The following is a 23257-nucleotide window of genomic DNA, read 5'->3' on the forward strand; positions in this document are numbered from 1 at the left end:
TGATTAGCTCTAACCGCCTCCTCTGGCGTATGTTGAGCTCTTTCTACGTAAAAATGTACTAGAGCTCCTATGGTTTGTGTAAATCTCGCACTTCTATCCATACCAGTAGTGCCTCCAATATTTAGGGCAAAACTATTGCCACGAGCTCAAGCTCATGGGTGGGGATATCGAATTTCATATTACCTCAATTGTCTTGACGCGTACGCGATTACCTTGCTGTGCTGTATATGAAGCACCCTAATTCCTTATGCGAAGCATCACTACACTTCACAAAATCTCATTTTCCATCCGGCAACGCCAACATAGGGAACGTCACCAACCTTTGCTTCGGTTCTTGAAAGTTGTTATCGTATTTCTCTGTCCATTCGAACTTCTCAGTCTTACGAGTAAGCCGTGTTAAAGGGGGCTACTATCTTTACAAACTTGAACGAACCTCCGGTAGTGATCGACCAATCCTACCTCTGGTAGTCGACCTAACCATGGTCATCAATTCATCAGTGGTTCTTTATTCATTCTTGTCAGGATCCTCCACGGGATCCTCCTCAGCAACTATCCCTTCTAGGACAACATCCTCAATCGCTACATCCTCAATATCAACATCATCCGGTCCTGCATTAGGACGCTCTATCGGATCCACAATCCGATCTCCAATTAGTAATAAAACATCATCGCGTTGTTACTCCTAAACCTCAGGGTTCGGTGTCCCGCTACCATATACGATAACGAAATACGCTTCTATCACGATATTTATAAGGGTTCCCATAAGGGTTTTAACTGTCAGTACTACATTAGGTAGTCCGACTATGAACTTGGCAAGAGTTCTTATTATCTTAGTGAACTTATTATCTTAACGTCACATCATCTCTGAGGTTTATAACGCTTAGCTCTGATACCACTTCTGTAACACCCCAAAATCCAGGGTCGGGGATCCGGGTTGTCACGAGTTCCATTTCCCTTAATAACACCCAATCTTAATACACAATCAACTACTCTGTACTGTGACCCCACAATAAACACACACACCACAAGTTATAGTCTCAGAGATGAATAAATAATCACAAGTCGTTTTATTCCACAATTATATGTCAATACACCTTAAAAAGGTTTCTGAATAAATTTACATTTCTTTGCCATTATTACAATTCATAATTATACATAAGTCTGGTACATCATAAGTTGAAAGCCTAGCCTATTGGTAGTTCCTACCTCAGCTACAGCGACATCAACGCCTATAGGAAACTGCGGAACGTTTCCTAATCACTTGCAAATCGGGAGCTTGGTCCTGTTCATCTTTTCTATCTATTGTTGTGTGATGAAAGAAGAAAGCAAGGGTGAGCAGCAAGCCCACCAAAATAATATGTATAATGATTAACAATATATGAGCCTTCTCATAGTACTCATGAAAGTCTTGGTCAAAAGAAATGAACCAAGTTGATATCTTAAAGCGATGAAGTCGCAAAATATTCAGTATATATATATACATATATACTTTTCAAAATATTGGAAGTCCTCTTCCATGCATAATACACACAGAGTTCCAGTGTATAACTGTATAAAAATACCGTTGCAAGGTGATCTCATATATCTAACCTTGTCTCAACATTTTTCTGAAAATCTTTGTCATGCATAAGATAATCATTTACTAGATATAAGTTTAAAAGATGAAGTTACAAGATACTCCAATATACTTATATCTTTTCCAAATACTACTTGAACTACCACCGTTCAAGTTGTAATTAGTTCAAAAGTTCATCACATAGATGAGACTACAAGATAATACTTGAATAGATTCAACCTTTAAAATATCATCAAAATAAAATGAAGTTATGAGATACTTCATTTGATGCAAACATCATTTTGAAAACTTGACCCTGCCAACACTCAACAATCGCCCAACCGTAGCCTTTCTATCGAAGTGCTCTGGGTAATGTTGCAGAAATATCCAATTGGATGATGAACTCATTACGGGAGTTTGCCGCGCTAGGAAGACCACTTACGATGATCAGTCGTAGTAGTGCAACCCCACCATTTTCTACATGTAGAGGAGAACCTGTCGGATTTACTTGTCAACCGAACACTGAACTCCTAAGGAATGGACCGCCTTAGCGGAACTTCCAGGCCATTTGGGCCAATATAATAAGGCTGGGCCGGCGCCACTCGACCAATTACGCCACTCCTAGTTCAGATGAAATCCATGACTCTGAAACGTAAAGCTCGTTCCCCCTTTCCCCAAGTAGAAACTTGTTGATACGGCTCCACCAAGAAGTCGTATCTAGTTGGAAAGGAGAACTCACCGATATTTCCCAGGCGATGCCTGTTAATGGATTAACTTGTTTCAAGAATTTTACTTCCCGAGTGTTGGGTAAGTAATCGATTCATTTAACAAAACAGCAACCTTGTTGCGAATATAAAACACACCACAGAGCCGGATCCCTCAGGTTTTGAGGGAGTATTTAAATCCCCTTCGAAAGAAGGATTTTAAATATAAAAATGAGTTTTGGGATCCGCTCTAACTTTTAAAAATCATTTTGAAGACTCGCAAAACATTTTTAAGAATATTTGGAGTGATGCTGATTTAACAAAATAAATCAGTCCCAATATATTAGAAAATATCTGAATATTATTATTTAAATAATATTTCCATAAAGAATAATCTTTATAAAAATAATTGAAGTAAAAGTTTTAAAACTTATACTTGAAATGAATATTAAATAACCAAAGATATACATATACGAAAGTACTATCTTTATTTGAATAATCAAAAGTGAGTTTGATTATCGACACCTTATTCTTTAATAAAATAAAGAATATATCTCAGCAAATAATCGGAGTCATAGATCCTCAAATGAATGTTCAAATAATATTCAATAAATAAAATAAGCTGAGTCATAAGCCCTCGAATGAATATTCGAAATAATATTCAATAGATAAATAAGCTGAGTCATAAGCCCTTGAATGAATATTATAAATAATATTCATTAAATAAAATAAAAGAGTCATACATCCTCAAATGAATATCCAAGTAATATTCAATAAATAATATAAAGGAGTCATAAGTCCTCGAATGAATATTCAAGATAATATTCATTAGTAAAATAAAGTTATCGAATAAACCTTATTCGATTAATAGTTTTGAAAACTATAACCATATATATATATATATAAAATCTACTCGGGATCCTCGACTCCCGGTTTTAGAAAATGTTTTCACCTTTGGGTCCCTATATTAAGGGTATATGCAAATTACCGCTATTCTCTAGCATAGGTATTATCAACTGAACCAATAGATATATATATATGGCAAGAATACGAAACAGGCATGCATATATATACCATATCAGCATGCTTCAATATATCGCAAAATTTGCTAATTAACCAACATGCATCTATCACAAGATAATGCATATACATATATACATCACAACAATAGTATAACGGGTAGAAAACTTGCCTGAGCGACTGAGGGTTACGAATGGCTCGGGACTAGTCTGGTAACCTATAATCAACAAGTAAGTTGTAATTAAACCAAAGTCACTTGTAAATCTATACTCTAACCAACTCAGACTCTAACGCTCGTTTTGCGCTTACTGATTCTCTTAAGTCACTCGAGTACCCTCGGCTCCACCATTTTTAATAATTTAACCATTACGAGTTTTAAGGCGATTCCTTCGCGAGTGTCTTACCAACTACCTATTACACCTTACATAAATGTTTCATACTTCAATTAGTCCTTTAAGGTCTTTAACCTATGTTTCAAAGTAAGGCGAGGGGTAAGGGTTCGTTCGCGAAACGTTGTTACTTAAAACGGCCGTTTCTCCTAAACCGTTCATCGGAATCCAACGAACCACATATCAAAACGAAGCTCGTAACATGAGCTATCTAAACATGGCAATGGTCAAAACCTAGCAGTGAGTTCAAGGGTTCTGATGTTAAGAACAAAAACAGTCTAAAGTAAATCGGACATTACGACGGCTATGTTTACGCGATTTCCCAAATTTAAACCATTCCAAAACCATCACAATTCAATCCACAATCACAACCAAATCAAAACTCCATTCATACTACATCATAACAGCCCCAACAACTCAACATTAACAATTTATACTTATTCCCCACATGAACTAAAAGCTTTACTTAAGTTCTTTAACTAATTAACAAGATTTACAACTCCAAAAACACCACAAAACCAACTAATCTCTACAAACTCAACCAAACTTTAAACAAACAAGCCTCATGCTTCACATATACTATATCAATCATATTCATTCCTAATTACTCAAAACCAAAGCTAGGGTTTGGAGTTTATACCTTCCTTGGAGCTTTTAATCCATGAAAGATCCTTTAAATGCCCATGGAAGCCTTAATCTAACCTCCTACAAGCTTGTTCTTTCAAAGAAATCAAGAACACAAAAATTAATTTCAAGAAAGTACTATTCACCATCTTCTTCCATGATTTATAGAAAAAGATTGGCTTGGAATTAGAAGCTTAAACTTATAGGAAGTATGTAACTATCCATGGGGAAGCTTAGATAAATACCTTGCTAAATAGTAAGTGGTGGAGCTTGGATCTTCATTTTGCTAAGAAAGAAGCCGAGAGCTTCATGAAGAAATGGAGGGTTTTGTGTTTTATTTGGTGAAAATGTAATGTTTGGCTTGGTTGGTTGATTATTGATTTATTTTGTTTTTGGTTAATTACCTTAATAACCTTGTCTTTGTGTGGTTATAAACCAACCACATCTCCTTCCTCCCTATGTCATGCTTATGTCATCATGTGGTGTCATCCTTCCCTCTTTGTCCTCTTCCCATTGGTTGGATGACATCATCCCCTCTAATCTCTTTGATTAACTTCCTAATTGTTTGCCTAATGACTGCTGATCTGTTATACGGTTCGCTTAACTTTCGTTTTCGTTTATCGTTTGAGGGATCATACCCGGGATCTTATTACTTAGGTTCCCTTAACCTTTCTCAATATATTGTATTCCTTTTATGATCCTCTCTTATAATCCTTTAATTTAAATCCTTTTTATCCTGTTACCTTATACTCAATTCTTTCCGTATCTAGTGGATTTCCGGGAAAAATCAAAGTGTTCGGAATTGGATTCTGACGATCTTTACATACACTTATATACCACATAGAGTACTAATAATATCCCAGAAGATCAATAACAGAACCCTTACATAGTGTGGCATGAAAAGTTTTCTCATTCAGCATAATCTGCAAAATCACTATTCATAAGGGTTTCAAAAATTTCCAAAAATTTGGGGTTATTACAATGTCTTCACAACAACTACATCTCTTACAAGAGAGATTTGGCCAACAACATCAATTTTTTAAAAGTGGTGATAGTAAATGTTGGAAAAGTTTTGGAGAAGAGGATAGTGGCCAATGTCAATGACTGTGGTTTGGACAGGTTTCTACAGGTGTCTCTCTCAAATCTTCAAATCATGAGAGCATCTGAGCTGGATGTAATAATTGATATAGTTAACCCAATAATTTCAGAGGACACCCAATTGCTCAATGAACTCAAGAAAGCTCAGAAAACTGCTTTTCCTGAAGCATATCTACATCCAAGAAAGGGGGTGGCCTACATATGTCCACAAACCAAACACTGCAGATACTTCACAGTTCCTAAAAACTGTGTGAGGGGAAATCTAAGACTGATTATGACATTAGGAAACTGATCTCAAGACCAAGAAGAACAAGATAATTAAAGATGAGGAGATGATCAAGATGCTGGGAAGATATCTTCAAAATGCCGAAACCATGTTGCCAACCACTCAATTTAACACAAAAGATTACAAGGATGATGATGAGCATAAGAATGATGAGCAAAAACCTTCTGGCTCAAATCCAAGTCAATCTTCTAAATCAACTGGCAACAAAGTAGAAGAGAAGAAGATGGATCATAGGAAGAGGGGAGATGAAAACAGAAGGAGGAAAAAGGGATGAGAAGAATGTGTTAAGAAAAATGTCCTACAAATCCAAATACACAAACTCAAACCACCAAGCCTAGCCAAACACTATCTCAGCCAAACCTACCTCAAAAGCCAAAATTAGTGTACAAACTAACTGCAAACGCCCTAAACCTACCTTCATTCAAGCCTCCAACCATAACTCACTTCAAGTCTGTTGGAAGAAAATCAAATAAAATGCAAGTTGGTGCTGGGGTCATTTGGAATTGCTTCAATCAAACTGACTTTCTGCCTCTAAACATGTGCCTCACATATGATGACTTTTTTCAATGATTAGCTGAAGAAATTGTCAAAGTCTTGGTTTTATCACATGCAGAAGTCAGAATCTACTACCAAGACGGCTCATTCATTTTGCTTAATAGGATAGTATTGGAAACTTTTTCAACTACAGAACTGAAAAGGGTGATCAGCTTGATGAAGGATAAGGACATAAGTACAAGAATGTGGAAGGTTGTGATGTTTGAAAAGTAGAGGGAAAAAAATGAAAGGCATGCAAGATTGAAGGCTGAAAAAGAGGAAAAGGACAGAAAATATGCAAGGTAGATAGAAATGTTTGAGCAGAGATCTAATGAACTCAAGGCAAGGGGGTTGAGTAGAATATCACAAAATGGACATTTTCTGAACATAAAAGTTGGCAGATTCACAAGATTCAGAGTTGGTTACTCATTGGATGAATGGCTCAAGCTTGTAGAAGCTCTAAGAGGGACTGAAATTATAGAGGAACTTCAAGTGCTTGTAGATCTTAATAACCTCATTAGAAAACAATCAGGCTATGAGAAATTCATGTGATGGCTGTAATCATTGAATTTATGTAATCACTCAATGTATAAAAGTTGTACTTATTAATCTGTCAGTTTTTATGTAATTATTTTTAACTTAGGGTTAGTCTTGTTATCAGGCATGAATTTATGATAAGCAATTTTCTCACAAATTGGGGGAGATTGTTGTGCAAGACATGCCTGTATAATAACAAGACTAAGTCACATTGACAACCCGAAGATTTAGTTATTTGATAATAAACTTTGTATTTTGTATTATATTACTTGAGTCTGTAATATGGTTAGAAGATTAGAGTGGAGTATTTTTCTGTAAATAGATTCAAGCTAAAGAATAAACTCTGAAAGAAGATCAAGCCATGATCATGCCTCAGAGAAAAGTGAAGAAGCATGGAGTTGAATAAATTATTTTATGAAAACTGTTCTAAGTCAAGATATTGACAAGTCACAGATCAAGCAATATAGAGAAGTCATTTGAGAACTCTAGAATGACTTATCGAGAATTCCAAAATGGCTTATAGAGAAGTCTTAGAGATATCGACAAGTCAAATGAAGATGTGAAGATTGAAGATATCGACAAGTCAATTTCTCATTAGAGATCCCATAGATATCGACAAGTAAAAATGTATACAGAGATCTTTGACTTATTGACAAGTCAATTCTGCATGTAGAGATCTCATACATATTGACAAGTCATTTAACATGCAAAGATCAAGAGACCTCGACAAGTCAAATATACATATAGAGAACTCAGAGATCTCGATAAGTCATTATACTTATCGAGATGTCACTTCTCTATTGAAAAAACTGTAGATCTCGATATGCCTCTCAAGTACAGAATGCAAACAAATTCAAGATTCAAGATTTAAGATTATCAGTCAATAAATGATCTATCAACTACATTGAAAAGTCTACAAAGTAGCTGGAGAGAATACAAGATCAAGGGCCAAGATTAACTAGACAAAGGATGGTCACAGACATACAAGATTCTACACAGATTTTCTAAGCTAGAAATGAAAATAGAAAAATGTTGCTTTAAAAAAGAGTTTAGTACATTTTAGTGCACGTTTTGTAAACTCGTGTTGCTAGTGTATAAAGCATGCACCAGTTCTTAGTTTAGAAGTAACAAGAAGATTTAAATTTTCTTATATTCTTTCAAGGAAGAAGCTGAGTTCTTATATTTTTAAGAACACAGAATTTGTAGCAAGACAAACTTAGTTAATACAAATTAAGTGAGTTTTGAAATATTGTCTTTGTTGTACTTGTTGTTTTAATTCTGCTATTAAACTGTTTTGTTTACACACCATATCCAAACAACTTTTTTTTAAAAAGTAAAAATCCAAAGAAACACATTCACCCCCTCTGTGTTGTACTCAATATCTAACAATCTCTTTTCCATTTTTTAATAATCTCAATATAAATGTTCGTCCAATATATAATTGATTTCGTTATTTTTGTGAAATAAGATTTGTAAATTTGTAATGAAATATAATTTTTCAAAATTTTAAGTTTATTATATCTAATTATATAATGCAAAAAATTATAATTTAAAATAATTCTTAACTACCGCAACAAATAAAATAAAGTTTATATTATTTATAGTCATAAAACATGATACTATTTATAGTCATAAGACATGGTTGATGAGATGATGCAGAAAGATCTGGGGATTTTATGTTAGTGATGCATGTGTCTCTTCCGTGATCATGATGGGGTAATTGTGTTTTTAAAAAATAAATTAAAATGTATTGAAATTTAATTCAAAAAAAAATTGTAATTAAATAATATTTAAAGTAATATTTATAATATAAAATAATTCTTTACTCCCATACAATATAAAATAAGTTTACATTAAATATTTAAAGTCATGATTGATGAACCTTACATAATCATAATAATATATTAAAAGTGGGCCACTTTCATATATATTATAAAGCTAAATTTTAGGTAACATCCCGATAAGAAAATAAAAAAATTTTAAGGTCCAATTATACATCATAGAGCTCTAAAGTATAGGGTACATATTGCCATTGTGTTAACCCTTCATGAAAAAATTTACAATGTAATTAAGAAAACCAACTGCACACACCCAGATCTAAGACCTATCTATATAGGCCTACTAATGTTATAGACTCAGATAACACAGATAAGTGGTAACACTTACTATTTTCATTCTAAGCATAAAACTGGCATTGTCTAGAAACTTACCACTGCAAGACACAGAAATTTCAAGTGTTAGGAACATGAATTGTTCATATATTAAAAAAAATTAGTTAGACCATTAGGCTAATGGTAAAAAAGATGAAGAAGAACAAAGATAACATCAAATGTCTAAAACCCATGCTGGAGCCAGGTCCTTTATCTGGAATTAGGCTATTGAGAATATCCATCATAGCTTCTTGCCAAGTACCTATAAATTGCAGCAGAGTAGAAACTAATCTTGCATCCGGTGTCATATCATCCTTTTATAATCACTCAGCTTTTATATCACTGAAAAGTCATGTCATCTCCTTATCATCCCTCAACCTTTGTATCACTTCTTGTTGGCCAAGGATGTTAAAACATGAATCCGAGACACATAGAGGGATCACACCTGTTTGAAATAATGAGAAGGCGTAAACAAAAAAAAAGCAATATATAAAAATCCTATTACTCGACAATTTCACACACAATGAAAGAGGCATAAGATTATTAAACTCAAGATTATTAACTATAAAAGGTAAGAGTAGTAGTAAATGTGTTGAGATGCTTACAGTGATATCTTGTTTTAGAGACTCGAGTCATTCCTTCAGTCTGCACTCTAATTTTATAAGCATAACATCAATCTTGGTTGACATATCTTAAAATTTAGCAAATAAAAGTTCAGCTAAAAACTCAGAAACTGATGCAAAAACCTGTGACATTCAAGCAACTATAATTTGCATAAAAACTGATGAAAGCAATATGCAGAATCTGCATTATCTGTAGTTTAAAAATGACTAAAAATATCTCAAAATTCATCAAATAAAAATTATGCTAACATTCCGTGCACAGACATTTTGATGTTTAAAATTTAAAATTTATGCAGAAAAATATTAAAAATGTGCATAAACCTGCAGCAAAATCTTCAGAATCTGCAGAAGAAAAATTCTTAAAAGTTTCTGCACAAATTCAGCATTGAAAATTTCTGCAAAAACAAATTCTATAGTCCACATTTTGAAATTTCTTTTGCTATAGAAATAAAAATGTAACAAAAATACATTGATACTCTAAGAATCAAATCTAGAATTCAAACATGAAGAATTAAATTTGTCTTAATGCCTATCTAATAGCCTAAAGCATCCCTCTAAAATTTAGACTAAAATGGGAAGATTAGCTACATGAGTGATTTTCTTCAGGAGCAATTACCAACAATCATCTGATAATTATGTAACCAACATAAAATTATCCAAAAAAAATAGTTGTAGTATTAATTAGTAATTCAAGACATCGTCATCTAATCCACCGTTGTTGCAGTGCATTCTCTGATTCAGTGCAGCCCAATATCAAGTTATATAAACTAATTATAAGTTGGGTTTACAGTGAATTCTAGGATAATTAATTAGAATTAATACCTTCTGATAGTTGCTAGATTCATTAACTATCCTAAAATGTCTTCCACATTTCATAATCACTTACATCCATTAGCAAACACATTATATTTTTCATCATAGTGAATGTTAGGATAAATAAGTAGAAATAATACATTCTAATAGATGTCAGATTCATTAACGTTTTCTAAATGCCTTGCACATTCATTATCACCTACCTCCATTAACAAACACATTATATTTTTCAATTTTAAAATTATATCAATTGATATGAGGTCAAAATATCAGAAGTGATATATATTCTCTAAGAGGAAGATGTCCCTCTCATTACTAATATGGACATAATTTACAACACACAATGGCTGGACTATGAAAATGTCAAAAATACCTGGACAAAACCTTCAAGTGTTAAATAACAGCAGTAGCCCTACGAAATACTTCATTCCAGTTTGTGTAGAATACATCTCCTGGTAGATATGAATGAATGCAAGTTAAACATACATAAATTAATGTTAGAATTGATTTAAGCCAGTATTATACTTGTATACTTATTTGCAATCACTTGCATACAATGAACTAACACGCTCCCATTTTAAATATTATATTTTTAGCATGTAAATGGTCTTAAATTACATAGGTAGTTGCTAAAAATGGAATTCGAAAATGCAGCAGAAAAATTAAAATTATCTTACATGAACAAACTAAATGCAAAACGGAATTCGAAAATGCAACAGAAAAGTTAAATATTTCCTGCATGAACAAACTGATATAACGGAAGATTAATAGTTCCTACTAACCTTTTACAAAACTGAACTATCGGTGACTTAGATACAGATACCGTAACAACTTGTACACTTGACAGAGAGAAAAAAAAATAACATTTATCAAAATTTGGATGAAGAGTGGATGATCCAAATTAGTAACGTACAATTACTAAAAAGGATATAAAGTGTAATATGTTGAAATAAAAGGAAATGGCAAAAGCAATAATTTACAATTCCTAGTGCTAGCAATATATATGAAATTATACACACATGCACATAGATATAGCCTAAACTGTAGCAGCCGTTTGAACATAAGTGATACCCATTTGCTCAGGAGTGGGTTTTGGATCACTAACATAAGCAATAGTTATTAACCAGTGATTATAATCCAGTCCCTCAAAAAAATAACTTTCATCAAGTCCGCTCTTCGCATCATCATTATTTTTTATTACTATAGATATTTGAGGATCTAAATGCTCTAGATAATTGTGATATGTGAATATTATTTAGTACAACGAGACTAGGGTTTTGGGATAAGGATAAACCTATTTGTGAAGGGAAATTAAAGGAGAGAGGAGCGTGGTGGTGATTAAAAATGAAGGAGGAGAGAGTAAGTGTGTTAAGGCGGAGACGGAGAGCTGATGCCGCCATTATTAGTTTCCGGTAGAAGGAAGAGGGAGAGTACTAATGTCATATTATTTTATTTTGTTCTATACATACTTGATTATACTTATGTCATATCCAAATTAATTGGGAGAGTTTTTTTTATTTCTTGCGGGTTGTTTCATAATCCTATGATATTATGGTATAAATTTATTTTGCTCGATTTGGTAATAATAATTCTTCATTTAAAACAAAATATTTATTTACTAATATAATAAGAATATCCTACATCTTTCTGAATGCTAAGTCTAACGCACCCTCGTTGGTGTACATAACCCGTATACTTCTTCAACAATGCTATATATCTCAAAAATATTCTAAATATATTTAAATTATACGCGGCATTATTTTATTTGTGTGACCTATATTAATACGCGAGGATTTCATTTTATTACGGAAAATAATTAATAACACTACAACAACTCAACATTTGCACAATTTCAATAACGCTTTTGGCGCTCTGGTATTTGTCTTTTCATGTTGTTCTTTTTTGATGATGTATAAATATTATTTTGTTCTTCTCAGTTAAGATGTTTTATAATTGTCTATCAAGCAATATTTGATTCAGGAGATTATTTCAGCCCGAATTCTTGGCGGTCAATTTTCTGGAAAAAAACCCTAAAATATTGATAAATATATGTCAATAGTCAAGAATCCCTTCTTGAATTTCTAGTTCTTTAAAAGTTTTTTCGTAATGTTTACCGCCTCACTCTTTCCCAATTTCAACAGCTAACAGGTAAGGTTCACTCTTCTCCCCGCACAAAAAAACCTTGTTTGGCGATTAGTTATTTTGGCTTGCCGATTGATTAAGTTTTTTATTAACATTTTGAATTAGAATTTAATGACTAAAATATATAGTTGAATTAAAAAAAACATATTCAACTATATTTTTTTTTCAAAATTAGCGATTTGCATCCAAGTTGCTATTTAAACTCAGCAAACACCAAATATTGGAGAATCCATCTAGTCAAAACTCTAATTTTTCATAACAATGTCAAAATGTTGGTAAATAGAGGGTTTAGAGCAAGTCTAATTCCTACCTATATTTAGTTTTATAGCTAGAAAATAGGATCAGAATTATAAAACTCAATTCCAATGCATAGTTATACATTTATATTGATGATTGATGGATAAATATATAAATGAATACTTGGTTTTATATTTGAGACTAAAAATGGTTATAGTCATCCTTACCACATCATCAAATAATTAACAGTAGAGTGTAAAGAAGTTCACTTTAAAATAAAGTGAACGAGTTGGATGAAATGTTAGCTAAATATGAAAATATTTGATTTTAAAATAGAAATAGCATTGGAGTGCAAGTCCTATTTTAGCACAAAAAATCACTTTTTTTTATCGTAGGGAACACGCAACCGCTACCCTTATTCGGGTACGCACTGGGTAAACCCCACGAGCTCATGCAATAGCCTGCAAACCACGTGAACCAAGATAAACCGCACTTAAGCGATAGACTCTGGTTCAGGAGGCATAATCATAAATTCTCCTCCTATGGGATTCGAACCTGTAACCAAATGGATAATTATCTGTAACACCCCAGTCCCACATCGAGGATATTTGGGGCTTTTGTTCAGTTTATAAGTTAAAGTACTACTACTATGTGCATCAACAAATCATGATCTTTTTGGGGCCTGGGGCGAGCTTGTTGTTTACTCAAGTTGGATGCATTTGGGATCGTAGTCTTCAGCTTATTTTCAGACTCGGAATCGAGGCTTGACCCGGTTTTCAAAAAAGACCCGGGGTTTGACACGGGTTGTTACATTATCTTTTTTTTAACCAACTGAGCTAACCTTTGAGGTCATATTATAGCAATAATTACACCCATATTTCATTTACCATTGACTCGCTCTTACACACTTATTTGAATTTAGTCATTTTTAGGAGATGTGTGGAATTTTGTTAACTTTTAGTATATATATTAGCTTAAAAACCCGTGCGAGGCTCGGGCCTGTATGTTTATTGATATATTATCTCGAATAAATTTGCATTTATATAGAAATAATTTTTGAATATAATAAATAATTATTTTAACTTTTTACTGGATTTTCTTATCTATTTTTGTTTTCATACATATTATTGTAGGGGTATTAGATAACCTAATTTTTATTGTATAGTTCGATTTTAACTTACCCCGATAATTTTGAGATTATATATTTATATTAAGCTATATGATCCCAATTAATAAAGAAAATCAAAACTATATTATTATAACTAAAAGATTTGAAATTTATTTGCAAGGATGTGTATCGGGTCACTTTGGGGTCAAAAAATATTATCCCCGCCCTGATCCCCGAACACATCTTGAATCCTAAACGGAAATTATTTTCATTACCGATTCCCGCTGGAACGGGGATTCCCAGGGGGATGCGGGGATAATTAAAAATATTAATTTTATATTTTTAGTATAATTTTTAAATAAAAAATAGTCTATTAATTCGTAATATATAAAAATATTGATAATATCTTATATTATTAATATCAAATCATACTGAAATTGATTTATAATGTAAATGAATGACAAATTAAAATTATGTATTATATTATAATGTAAAAAAATGATCAATAAAATTATTGATTATTCTAAAATTATTAGATTTTTAAATTCTATTTTTTATAAAAATTTATTTAATAGAGAAAAGTTCTATAGAGACCACATTTTTATCGGAGACCTCCTATGTTCTGCAATCAAAACACTATAAAATATATTATTTTGTGAAGTATGTTCTATGAATATCACTAATTCATTAAAATTGTTGAAGATCGTTTAAGTTTAATAAGTATAATGTGTATATTCTGCAATTTAAACAAATGTTCAGCAAACTAAACATGTTTCATAGAATAAAACTTTTTGTGATGTTCTACATGCGGTACATGTATGATATTCAAGATTTTGAATTAAATTATAATCTTTGTAGAACATTATTCGCAAAATAATACGTTTTGCAATGTTTTTATGCCAGATTTTAGTTGCAAAACATAAGTGGTCTCCGGGTCTCCAACGAAAACGTGATCTCCATAGAACTTGACTCTTATTTAATAATATATATATATATATATAATTAGGGTTGACTAAGAGAATTTTTTTTTTATCGTAGGTAACCCGCAGCCGCTACCCTTCGGGTGCGCACTGGGTAAACCCTCGGGTTCACGTAATAGCCTGAGAATTTATATTTGTGAAGTGAGTGAAAATGAATATGAGGTGAGTGAAACAAATATGAGATGGTGGCATTTTTAAAATTTTAGAATAAAACTACAAAAATTAAATAAAAAGGAGGCACGTAAATAATATAAATCAACATTTTATTTACTCAAAAACTGAAGTACTAAAAAAAGAATCTGATAAAAAGAGAGGAAGTGGCTTATCTAATAATTTTTCTAAATAAACTCAAGAAGTTATGTACCACAATGATAGTGATATGAAATTTTTGAGTAGGAAGTTTGGGGTTCGATACTTATTTTTAAAAAAATTGCATGAGAAGTGACATTTTTAAAATTTTCAAATATAAAAGGCAAAATTGTAATTTTATTGCCATTAAAATGACTCAATTTGCCCGTAATCCTGTTTTAATATATAGAAGGAGATATAATTATATGGAAACTAAAAAAACGGAGTTACGTAAATAATATAAAACAACATTTTATTTACTCAAAAGTTAAAATAATAGAAAAAGATTATGTTAGAAAGAGATGACATAGTTTATATAATAAGATTTGTAATTAGGAACCAACGAAATATGTAGTATAATGGCTGTGACAGAGTAGGAGTGTTCAAATCTTGGTATATACACGAGTTTTTGTTATTTTGGAGAATCTTGGCCAATGTAGTCCTCAGCTCTCCTCCTTACTAATAATGCAAAGATGCAAGTACATGATAAAGTACATGAACTGTTTGCATTTTTCTATTCTCTGCTGCCACTTAAAAAATACTACAAGTAAATCAACAACGTGATTGCTTCATGTGCAATCGAGTTAGAGTTGGGCAAGATTATGGATCCAAGCAGTTCCACTGCATCCGGAGCTGGGTTTCATCATGTTGCATACATTACATTTCACACACACGTGCTATATATTTTAAGAAGCTTGCATTAGCTATACATTGCACATATTAAGAATCTTGCGGTGTCTATACATTTTATGAGGTAAAGAAATGGAGGAGGAGTTGATGAGGGAAGGGAGGTCATTAGCAGAAACACCAACATGGTCAGTTGCAACAGTCACTACTGTTATGGTTTTCATGTGCCTTTTAGTCCAAAGATCACTTTACAAATTTGGCAGGGTCAGTTCTTTTTGTTCTTGTGAATTGGACATTGTTGAGTAACTTGTATAATTATTTTATTTCATTTTTCTCCTGTTTCAGTGGTTGAAGAAGACTAGGAGAAAAGCCTTATTTGCTTCTGTGGAAAAGATTAAAGAAGGTCAGTGATCTTTAACTTGACTGCTTGTATATTCTATTTTGGGTAGTCGAGTAAACATCACATTTTGTTGAGGTATTGTTGTTTTTTTATATAAGCTTTCTTTTTACTGTACTTGAGAGACAAATATATTGTTGTTGATGAAGTGTTTTTTGTATCTGCTGCTTCTTAATATGTCTGTGCTGTTTAAAATAAATTAGGTACTTAATTTTATTATTCTCTTCCGTTTCTTTATTATTATTCTAAGCATCCTCGGAGTTTGCTCGGGAATTTATTGGGTATGTTTGGTTGGTTTTGTTTAATCTCAATTTTGTATTTGAATTAACTGGTATATTGTGATCAGAGATGATGCTGCTTGGACTTATATCGCTGTTGCTGGGTCAATGGGCAGGGGCGATTTCCCAGATTTGTGTAGACTCCTCCTGGTTTAATAGTAAATTCTTCATTTGTTCCGAAGAAGATTATGGCATCAAAAAGCATATTAGGCTAAGAAATTTATTGTCTTTGAATGAGACTGTTAATCATCCTTCATCTCAACTCTGTGCTGAGGTAAATAAATGCATCTTGTTACCTTTTTGGCTTCTTTTCTGTGGTGATATGTAGGTGAATCAATTTATCATTTCTGGTTATTGTGTTGCAGGGCCGTGAACCTTTTGTCTCTCATGAAGGCCTTGAACAGCTCCACCGTTTCTTGTTTGTTCTTGGTATCACTCATGTTCTGTATAGTTGTATTGCAGTTGGTTTGGCTATGACCAAGGTACAGTTTTCACTTCCCACCCCTATTTCCAGCTGTACAAATAGAGTCATTATAAGAAATGAGAGTGATTTAACATGTCAAATATCAGTTGTATATATGTATATACACATACAGATGCACCTGCACTGATCTAAGTAAGAGTTGATGGAAATTAGCACAGCTCCATGTTACAACTGTAAATGATGAATTTGCAGATCTATAGCTGGAGGAAATGGGAAGTCCTGGCAAGCCTAACACCTGATGGCAGTATGCAAGGTAGTATATTAATGAATGCAATTTCCTATCAATAGCAACAATTAACTTATCAATGTCTGCAACTCGAGTACCACCTTTTAAGCCAGCACATGTAATGAATCATTTAGGCATTTAGCACAGTGTTTTCTAGTGCGTAACCATTACCGTAATTTTGCAGTACCATGTTATGAAATCATTAAGTTGCTATGAACTGCATAATACATTTCACCTAGTGCCGCGAAACATCTTGATATATACACCTTAATTGCCTTTCTGCCATTACGAATTTGATGCATAGATTTCCATTTTAAATTACTTAGCTTTGTCCTGCAAATTTCCATATACATATATTTGATTTCCCATTATCTAGATGCTAATGCTTCACTTTACATTCAGCACATAGGTAAAGACAGTTGCTCCATTTTGTAAGTTGGTTGTATTTACTCTGATTCTTATTAAAAATATAGCAAAGAGAAGCAAGGTGATGAGACGTCAGGTGACCTTTATCTTACATCATGCAACTCATCCTTGGAGCAGGAATAAAATCCTGATTTGGATGGTGATATTTCTTTCTCCAGGATGCCTGTGATTTTTTTCTGACAAATCAATTTGCATGAACCAGTAGCACTCCAATTTTAATTTTTTTAAAAATTTATAAAAAATTTAAAGCATAATCATCAGTTGACTACGCATTTTAAGTTATATATGATATTTCTTTCAGACAGCCTTAAATTCTCTTACATCTTTACATGCTCCTCTGTAAAATGGTAATACGATTTGTTTGTGGTTACAGCTGTGTTTTTTTAAACAGTTCAAAAGTTCAATGCAGAAGTCGGATTACTTTGCACTGCGATTAGGTTTCATCACCGTGGGTATTTCATTTTCTCATATTCTTTGTTATTTTGTGGTACAAAGAAGTGCTTGTGCAACCCCCTCGGCCTCCAACCTTGCTTAAGAGTTTAGTGAATAATAATGATTTAGGATACTTTGTATTAATATGATCCCTCTGTATGTATTCAGTAACATATCCCGTCTGATGTTTAGGTAAAGTGATCTGTATGTATGAAATGACTTTGATGATGTTTGTTTGCACATTTCCAGACTCACAAGCTTCCACTATCATACAATTTCCATAATTATATCATCCGGAGTATGGAAGATGAATTTCATGGAATTGTGGGAATCAGGTAAGCTCTAAATTCTAGTTAATGACTGAGTTTTGTTCACATTTGGTTATTGTCCTTCTGGTTGTCGACATGGTATGTCAATCTATGGATGGTGGATGTAAGCTACTTTGATTTCACGACAAAATTGGGTGGGATAATTTCCGATTTACAATCGTTTCAGTAGTGTAGGTTAATGCCAGTAAATGTAATGTTTTCCGATTTAAATCTGTAACTTTTAACCACTCAAAATACCTTTTTGCTCCCATAAGGCCTATAGTATACACTGAAAAGATGTCAAGTTCTAAAATTTGGATTCTGCCCTCTCTACAGAGTTTCCTGATAGCCATTACGTTTGCTTGAATGAGGACCAGACTTAATTTTTTCCAAAAGAAAAGAAATGTGACTGAAATCAACGCAATACAATTTAAAATTAGAGGATTGAAATACCACTGTATCAATTTAATAAAATTAGGTCCATCTACTTGTGATTAATTGGAAGCAAACTGAGGGCCTGACAGTTATCTACTTTTCTTTAGTAATTTATCTTACCTAGAAACGCGTATTACATAGTTGTTTTTACTACTTGATGCGGATAACACAATTTCATTTGTGATACATAAATCGCGACTGAATTATACCTTGGCTCTTTGCAGCTGGCCGCTCTGGGGTTATGCCATAATTTGTATCTTTGTGAATATACATGGTAAATTTTTGTTGCTGTTAATCAAGTTTGAAATCCATATAATATAAGCTATGCTTGATCCATTCATCTGAAACAGGTCTTAATATTTACTTTTGGCTATCATTTGTTCCTGTCATTGTAAGTGTTTGATTTAATGCTGCCTTCCTACTACATATACTCATCATCTGGTGTTTTACATGTCTGAGTTTACGTTGTTCTCCGCGTATTTTACATCTTAAAGCTTGTCATGTTGGTGGGAACAAAGCTCCAGCATGTTGTCTCCTTGTTAGCACTTGATATTGTTGGGCCAAGGGCGCGACCTGGTGAAAATCAAATTAATCCGCGTGATGGGCTCTTTTGGTTTGGAAAACCAGAAGTAATGTTACGCTTGATACAATTTATATCATTTCAGGTGATCTTTTTTTCAAGCGTAACTCTTTAATGACAAGGCAGATTACTTTTTTATACGACTTTGATCTTTACTATACTAAAATTTGTGCAGAATGCTTTTGAGATGGCAACATTTATTTGGTCCTTGGTAAGAGAAATTTTGTAATTATCTTCTTCATTTCATTCTCAATTAGATAGACCTACCCAGGTGTACTGTGATAAATATATAACTATACCACAAGTCCACTCCCCAGTAAGCTGTCGTAGTCTAAAATGTAGCACCTCTGCTTCTGATCAGTAGGAATAGAGGCATACATTTACACATGTTAAGGAGTTTAAAAATCCAAAAACAAGTAACTATGAGCATTACGATACATGAAATTTGTTGCAGCTAAATATAATGTAAGCGAGGAGATTTTTGTGCTTGGCCTTTAGTAACAGGGAAAGGTCTAGAGAAATTCGAAAGTCTGTATATGATGGAACTGAAACTTAACTTTTTGTTTGCTGAAGCATCAGTGTTTTATGAACTTTGTTTAGTAACAGAGATAGTAGTAAACATGTTTTGATATTTTATACCTCACTAAAGTTACTTCTAAATGCTAAGTAAAAGTCTGTTTGTCTAAATCTAATATTTCTGTCCAGCATAATTCAGGTTATCACAACTTCAATGCATGTTACAATTTAACTCATTTCCCTAATAAAACTCAATGGGCGTGAATATTTTTTTCTTCAACTTGGAAGAGCTGGAGATAAATTTACAAAGGATCCCAGTTGACACACTTTCTACAAAAATATTGAAATTAAGATCCTACTATTCTATTATTTATTGTAGCTTCTTACCTTTGATGTGCAGTGGGGAATCGACCATGGAGCATGTTTTATGAAGAACCATGCAATGATTGTTGTACGGTTAACCTCCGGGTCTGTTTCTTTTTATTCTTCTTCTTCCTTTTATCTCATTTTTCTCCTTTCATACTGTTAGAAAATATCACAAATGATATTCTTCTCTCAACTTACTCTTTTTCCCTGTGACATAGTAATCTCACTTAGTTCATCGGACGGTGTTTGTGTGCACACTTGTACTTCAAAAATTATCCAATCAGGATGAATCTTTATCACTCTGCCTACAGTGATATTCTTCTTACAGTGGCATTCTAGGAGTAGTAGGTGCAAAACTGTTGTGGCTAACGATCGTAAATGAATTCTGTGCTTCATAGGAAATTAACAAAATGAACACGTTGTGACTGATGAAACAAATCATTATCTAAACTACTAAACAGTAGATTTTCCTCAGACAAGAAGCACGCAAGTGCATACTAGCGCAAACACACGTAAAATTAGGTCATATTAAGCTGAGACAATTTTTAGATGCAGAAAGCACCAGAATTTTGATTGTATTGGCTGTTATAATATAACCCCTTGGCCCAGATTAGCTCCAATTTTGCATTTAAATTATTGAGTCCACATGAGAATCAATAAAAGAATAGCAGAACAAATTGAATAATCAATACTATTAAATCATAAGCTCACTCTTTAATCACTTATGGAACATTGTAAAATATATTGTAAACTTTATCTTTATTCATTTGACAGGGTGGTTGTTCAGTTCTGGTGTAGCTATAGCACTGTGCCTCTAAACATTATAATCACACAGGTAACATTGTGTGTGTGTGTGTGTGTGTCGATCCGTTTACTTCATAATCAGGAGGTCTTAAAATTTTCTATCATGTCTTTGTGGTCTTAAATTTTCTATCATGTCTTTCTCTTGGTGTTACTTGGTCTTATGCACGAGGAATTCACAATTTTTAGACATTCAGTTATTTTCATGGACTTGTCTATACGTTTGGTTTGCTAGTAAGGCTATGTGCTATGAAAATCTTGACCAATGCAAGATTCAGTTTACTATTATTTTTCACAAATCCAGATGGGTTCTCACTGCAAGAAAGCATTGATTTCTGAGAATGTCCGAGACGCACTCCACAGCTGGTGCAAAAGAGTGAAGGAGAGGTCCAAGCACAATGCAGTGAACTCGATTACCACAAGGTCTACCTGTTCTCTTGGTTCAGCAATCGATGAAGGTGATGAAATAATTACTGTGGCATCGGGTACTATATCTCCATGTTCTTCTACAGGTTCATTAAATAATATGCTTGATGATACAATGACAAATGATCTGCCGGATACAACAGTTATGGGCAGTTGGGATCGCTCTAAACATGAACTCTCATTCCGAGTATCAGAGTATGCATCATATGGCTTTAACTACGAGAATGAGATACAAGACTATGTGGATGACGAAGAGGGGAAAGTTGAGACTCTATTTGACTTACTTAGAAAGACATGACTTGGCATTTCTTTATAATGTATGCTTTTAGATTCTGAACTTTCAAGTCTGACAGATACAAAGATTCAACTGTGATTATAACATGAAAGTACTCAATGATGCTCCAACTGTTATGTATGATTCGATTCGAATCACATACATCAAAATCAAATTAAATCAAACAAATTCAGTGTATCATACTTGTAGAGCAAAGTCCGGAAGATAGTAAGATGCACGCAGACCATATCTAAACCTAGGAACAGAGAGGTGTTTGCGCTATAACTAGTAGTAAAACAACTACAATACACACATATGGCAAGCAAATAAATTGGCAGAACACAAACAAATGATGATTAATTGTTTCCAGAATGAAGTCAACAAATGTAGCCTTGAGGAAATTAAATAAAATGGAACATTATTAATTTAAAAAAGATCCTGCTCCCTGTGGGTCTGAATTGTTACATCAGAGGAAGGATAAGCCACACAAGTGAGAACATTACCATCTGATATTTGATCATCATCAAGAAAGCTCTGGTCTGATTGATCCACTGTGCCTGATACAACTTTCCCATTACAACTGGAGCATGACCCTGCTCGGCAAGAGTAGGGAAGATCTAATCCCACCACCTCTTCAGCATGGTCAAGAATGTAAACATCATCTGGACACTCAAACTCATGCTCACCATCTGGTGTTATCAACTTCACTTTGTAAGAAGCCATGCAAGTCACCCGGCCTCGGCCAGATGACTTCAGCCTGAAAAGGGATCGACCCGTATTGGCTGGCAGACTGGTGGCAACAGCTTGATAGCGGTTGAGGAAGGTGGTGCTGAGCATTGTGGTGGAGAGGGTTGTTAATGCAGCCATGTTTAATGGTAGGTTTGGGAGAATGAATGGAAGTTGATAAGGAGGATATATTTGAATGGAGAGGGACGATATCTTATCCTATCTTTGTTATTATATGCAAGTCATTAGCTGGTCTGTGGCTTGCTTCTGTTTTCTTTCAGAAAATTTGTGGATTGGTTTTCCTTTTTCTACATTTTTTTTCTTTTTTTTAAATATGTAGTGGCAATTTAAGCTGTCCCCCTGCTGAGACTCTTCTTAAACCACGCATTGATACCATTTTAAGTAAGCACACGAGACACTCCTTACACCGGGCGTTGATACAATTTTAAATAACCAGTCTATCTAAAAGTTTAAGATGATATAGTAAGACACCAATACAATACCAACAGAATCTTCAATCTTATGCTATTCAACAGTTTTTATTATTGACTAACAAATGCCTGCAATAGCCTTCCAGGGTTCACATGTTATTCTTTTTGACAGCCAAGCAGGCTAAGCAAAACCTGGATGCAATTGGAACACGCTGACGCAAAATATTAAAGTTTTTGTAACAGGGCTGGTCTCGTGTAAAGAATGTCAACATATAGCATCAACCCCATGAAACCAAATAAGTTTTGGATGACAAAAGGCTTTGGAACAGAGCTGGTCTTGCTATAGAATCCGTTAACTTAGCAGCACTGGACCAAC

At 33.6% G+C, this 23257-nt stretch overlaps 2 protein-coding genes across 2 annotated transcripts; one reads left to right on the forward strand and one right to left on the reverse strand.

Moving 5' to 3' along the window:
- Positions 1 to 15910: 15910 nt before the first annotated feature.
- LOC141705246 (MLO-like protein 4) lies at positions 15911 to 21796 on the forward strand. The gene is made up of 15 exons (XM_074508299.1): positions 15911 to 16039; positions 16121 to 16178; positions 16519 to 16724; positions 16816 to 16932; positions 17127 to 17187; positions 17634 to 17725; positions 17960 to 18034; positions 18268 to 18353; positions 18986 to 19035; positions 19112 to 19152; positions 19256 to 19426; positions 19517 to 19552; positions 20258 to 20325; positions 20998 to 21058; positions 21329 to 21796. The coding sequence occupies exons 1-15, from the start codon at positions 15911 to 15913 to the stop codon at positions 21746 to 21748; spliced, it is 1671 nt and encodes a 556-aa protein (XP_074364400.1). The 3' UTR covers positions 21749 to 21796.
- A 259-nt stretch (positions 21797 to 22055) lies between these two features.
- Positions 22056 to 22679, reverse strand: LOC141666222 (ferredoxin-like). Its single transcript, XM_074472220.1, has one exon. It carries the CDS (start codon positions 22589 to 22591, stop codon positions 22151 to 22153), a length of 441 nt encoding a protein of 146 aa, XP_074328321.1. The 5' UTR covers positions 22592 to 22679; the 3' UTR covers positions 22056 to 22150.
- Between the last annotated feature and the right edge of the window lie 578 nt (positions 22680 to 23257).

Source organism: Apium graveolens, chromosome 1, assembly GCF_009905375.1.
Source record: "Apium graveolens cultivar Ventura chromosome 1, ASM990537v1, whole genome shotgun sequence".
Lineage (NCBI taxonomy): Eukaryota > Viridiplantae > Streptophyta > Magnoliopsida > Apiales > Apiaceae > Apium > Apium graveolens.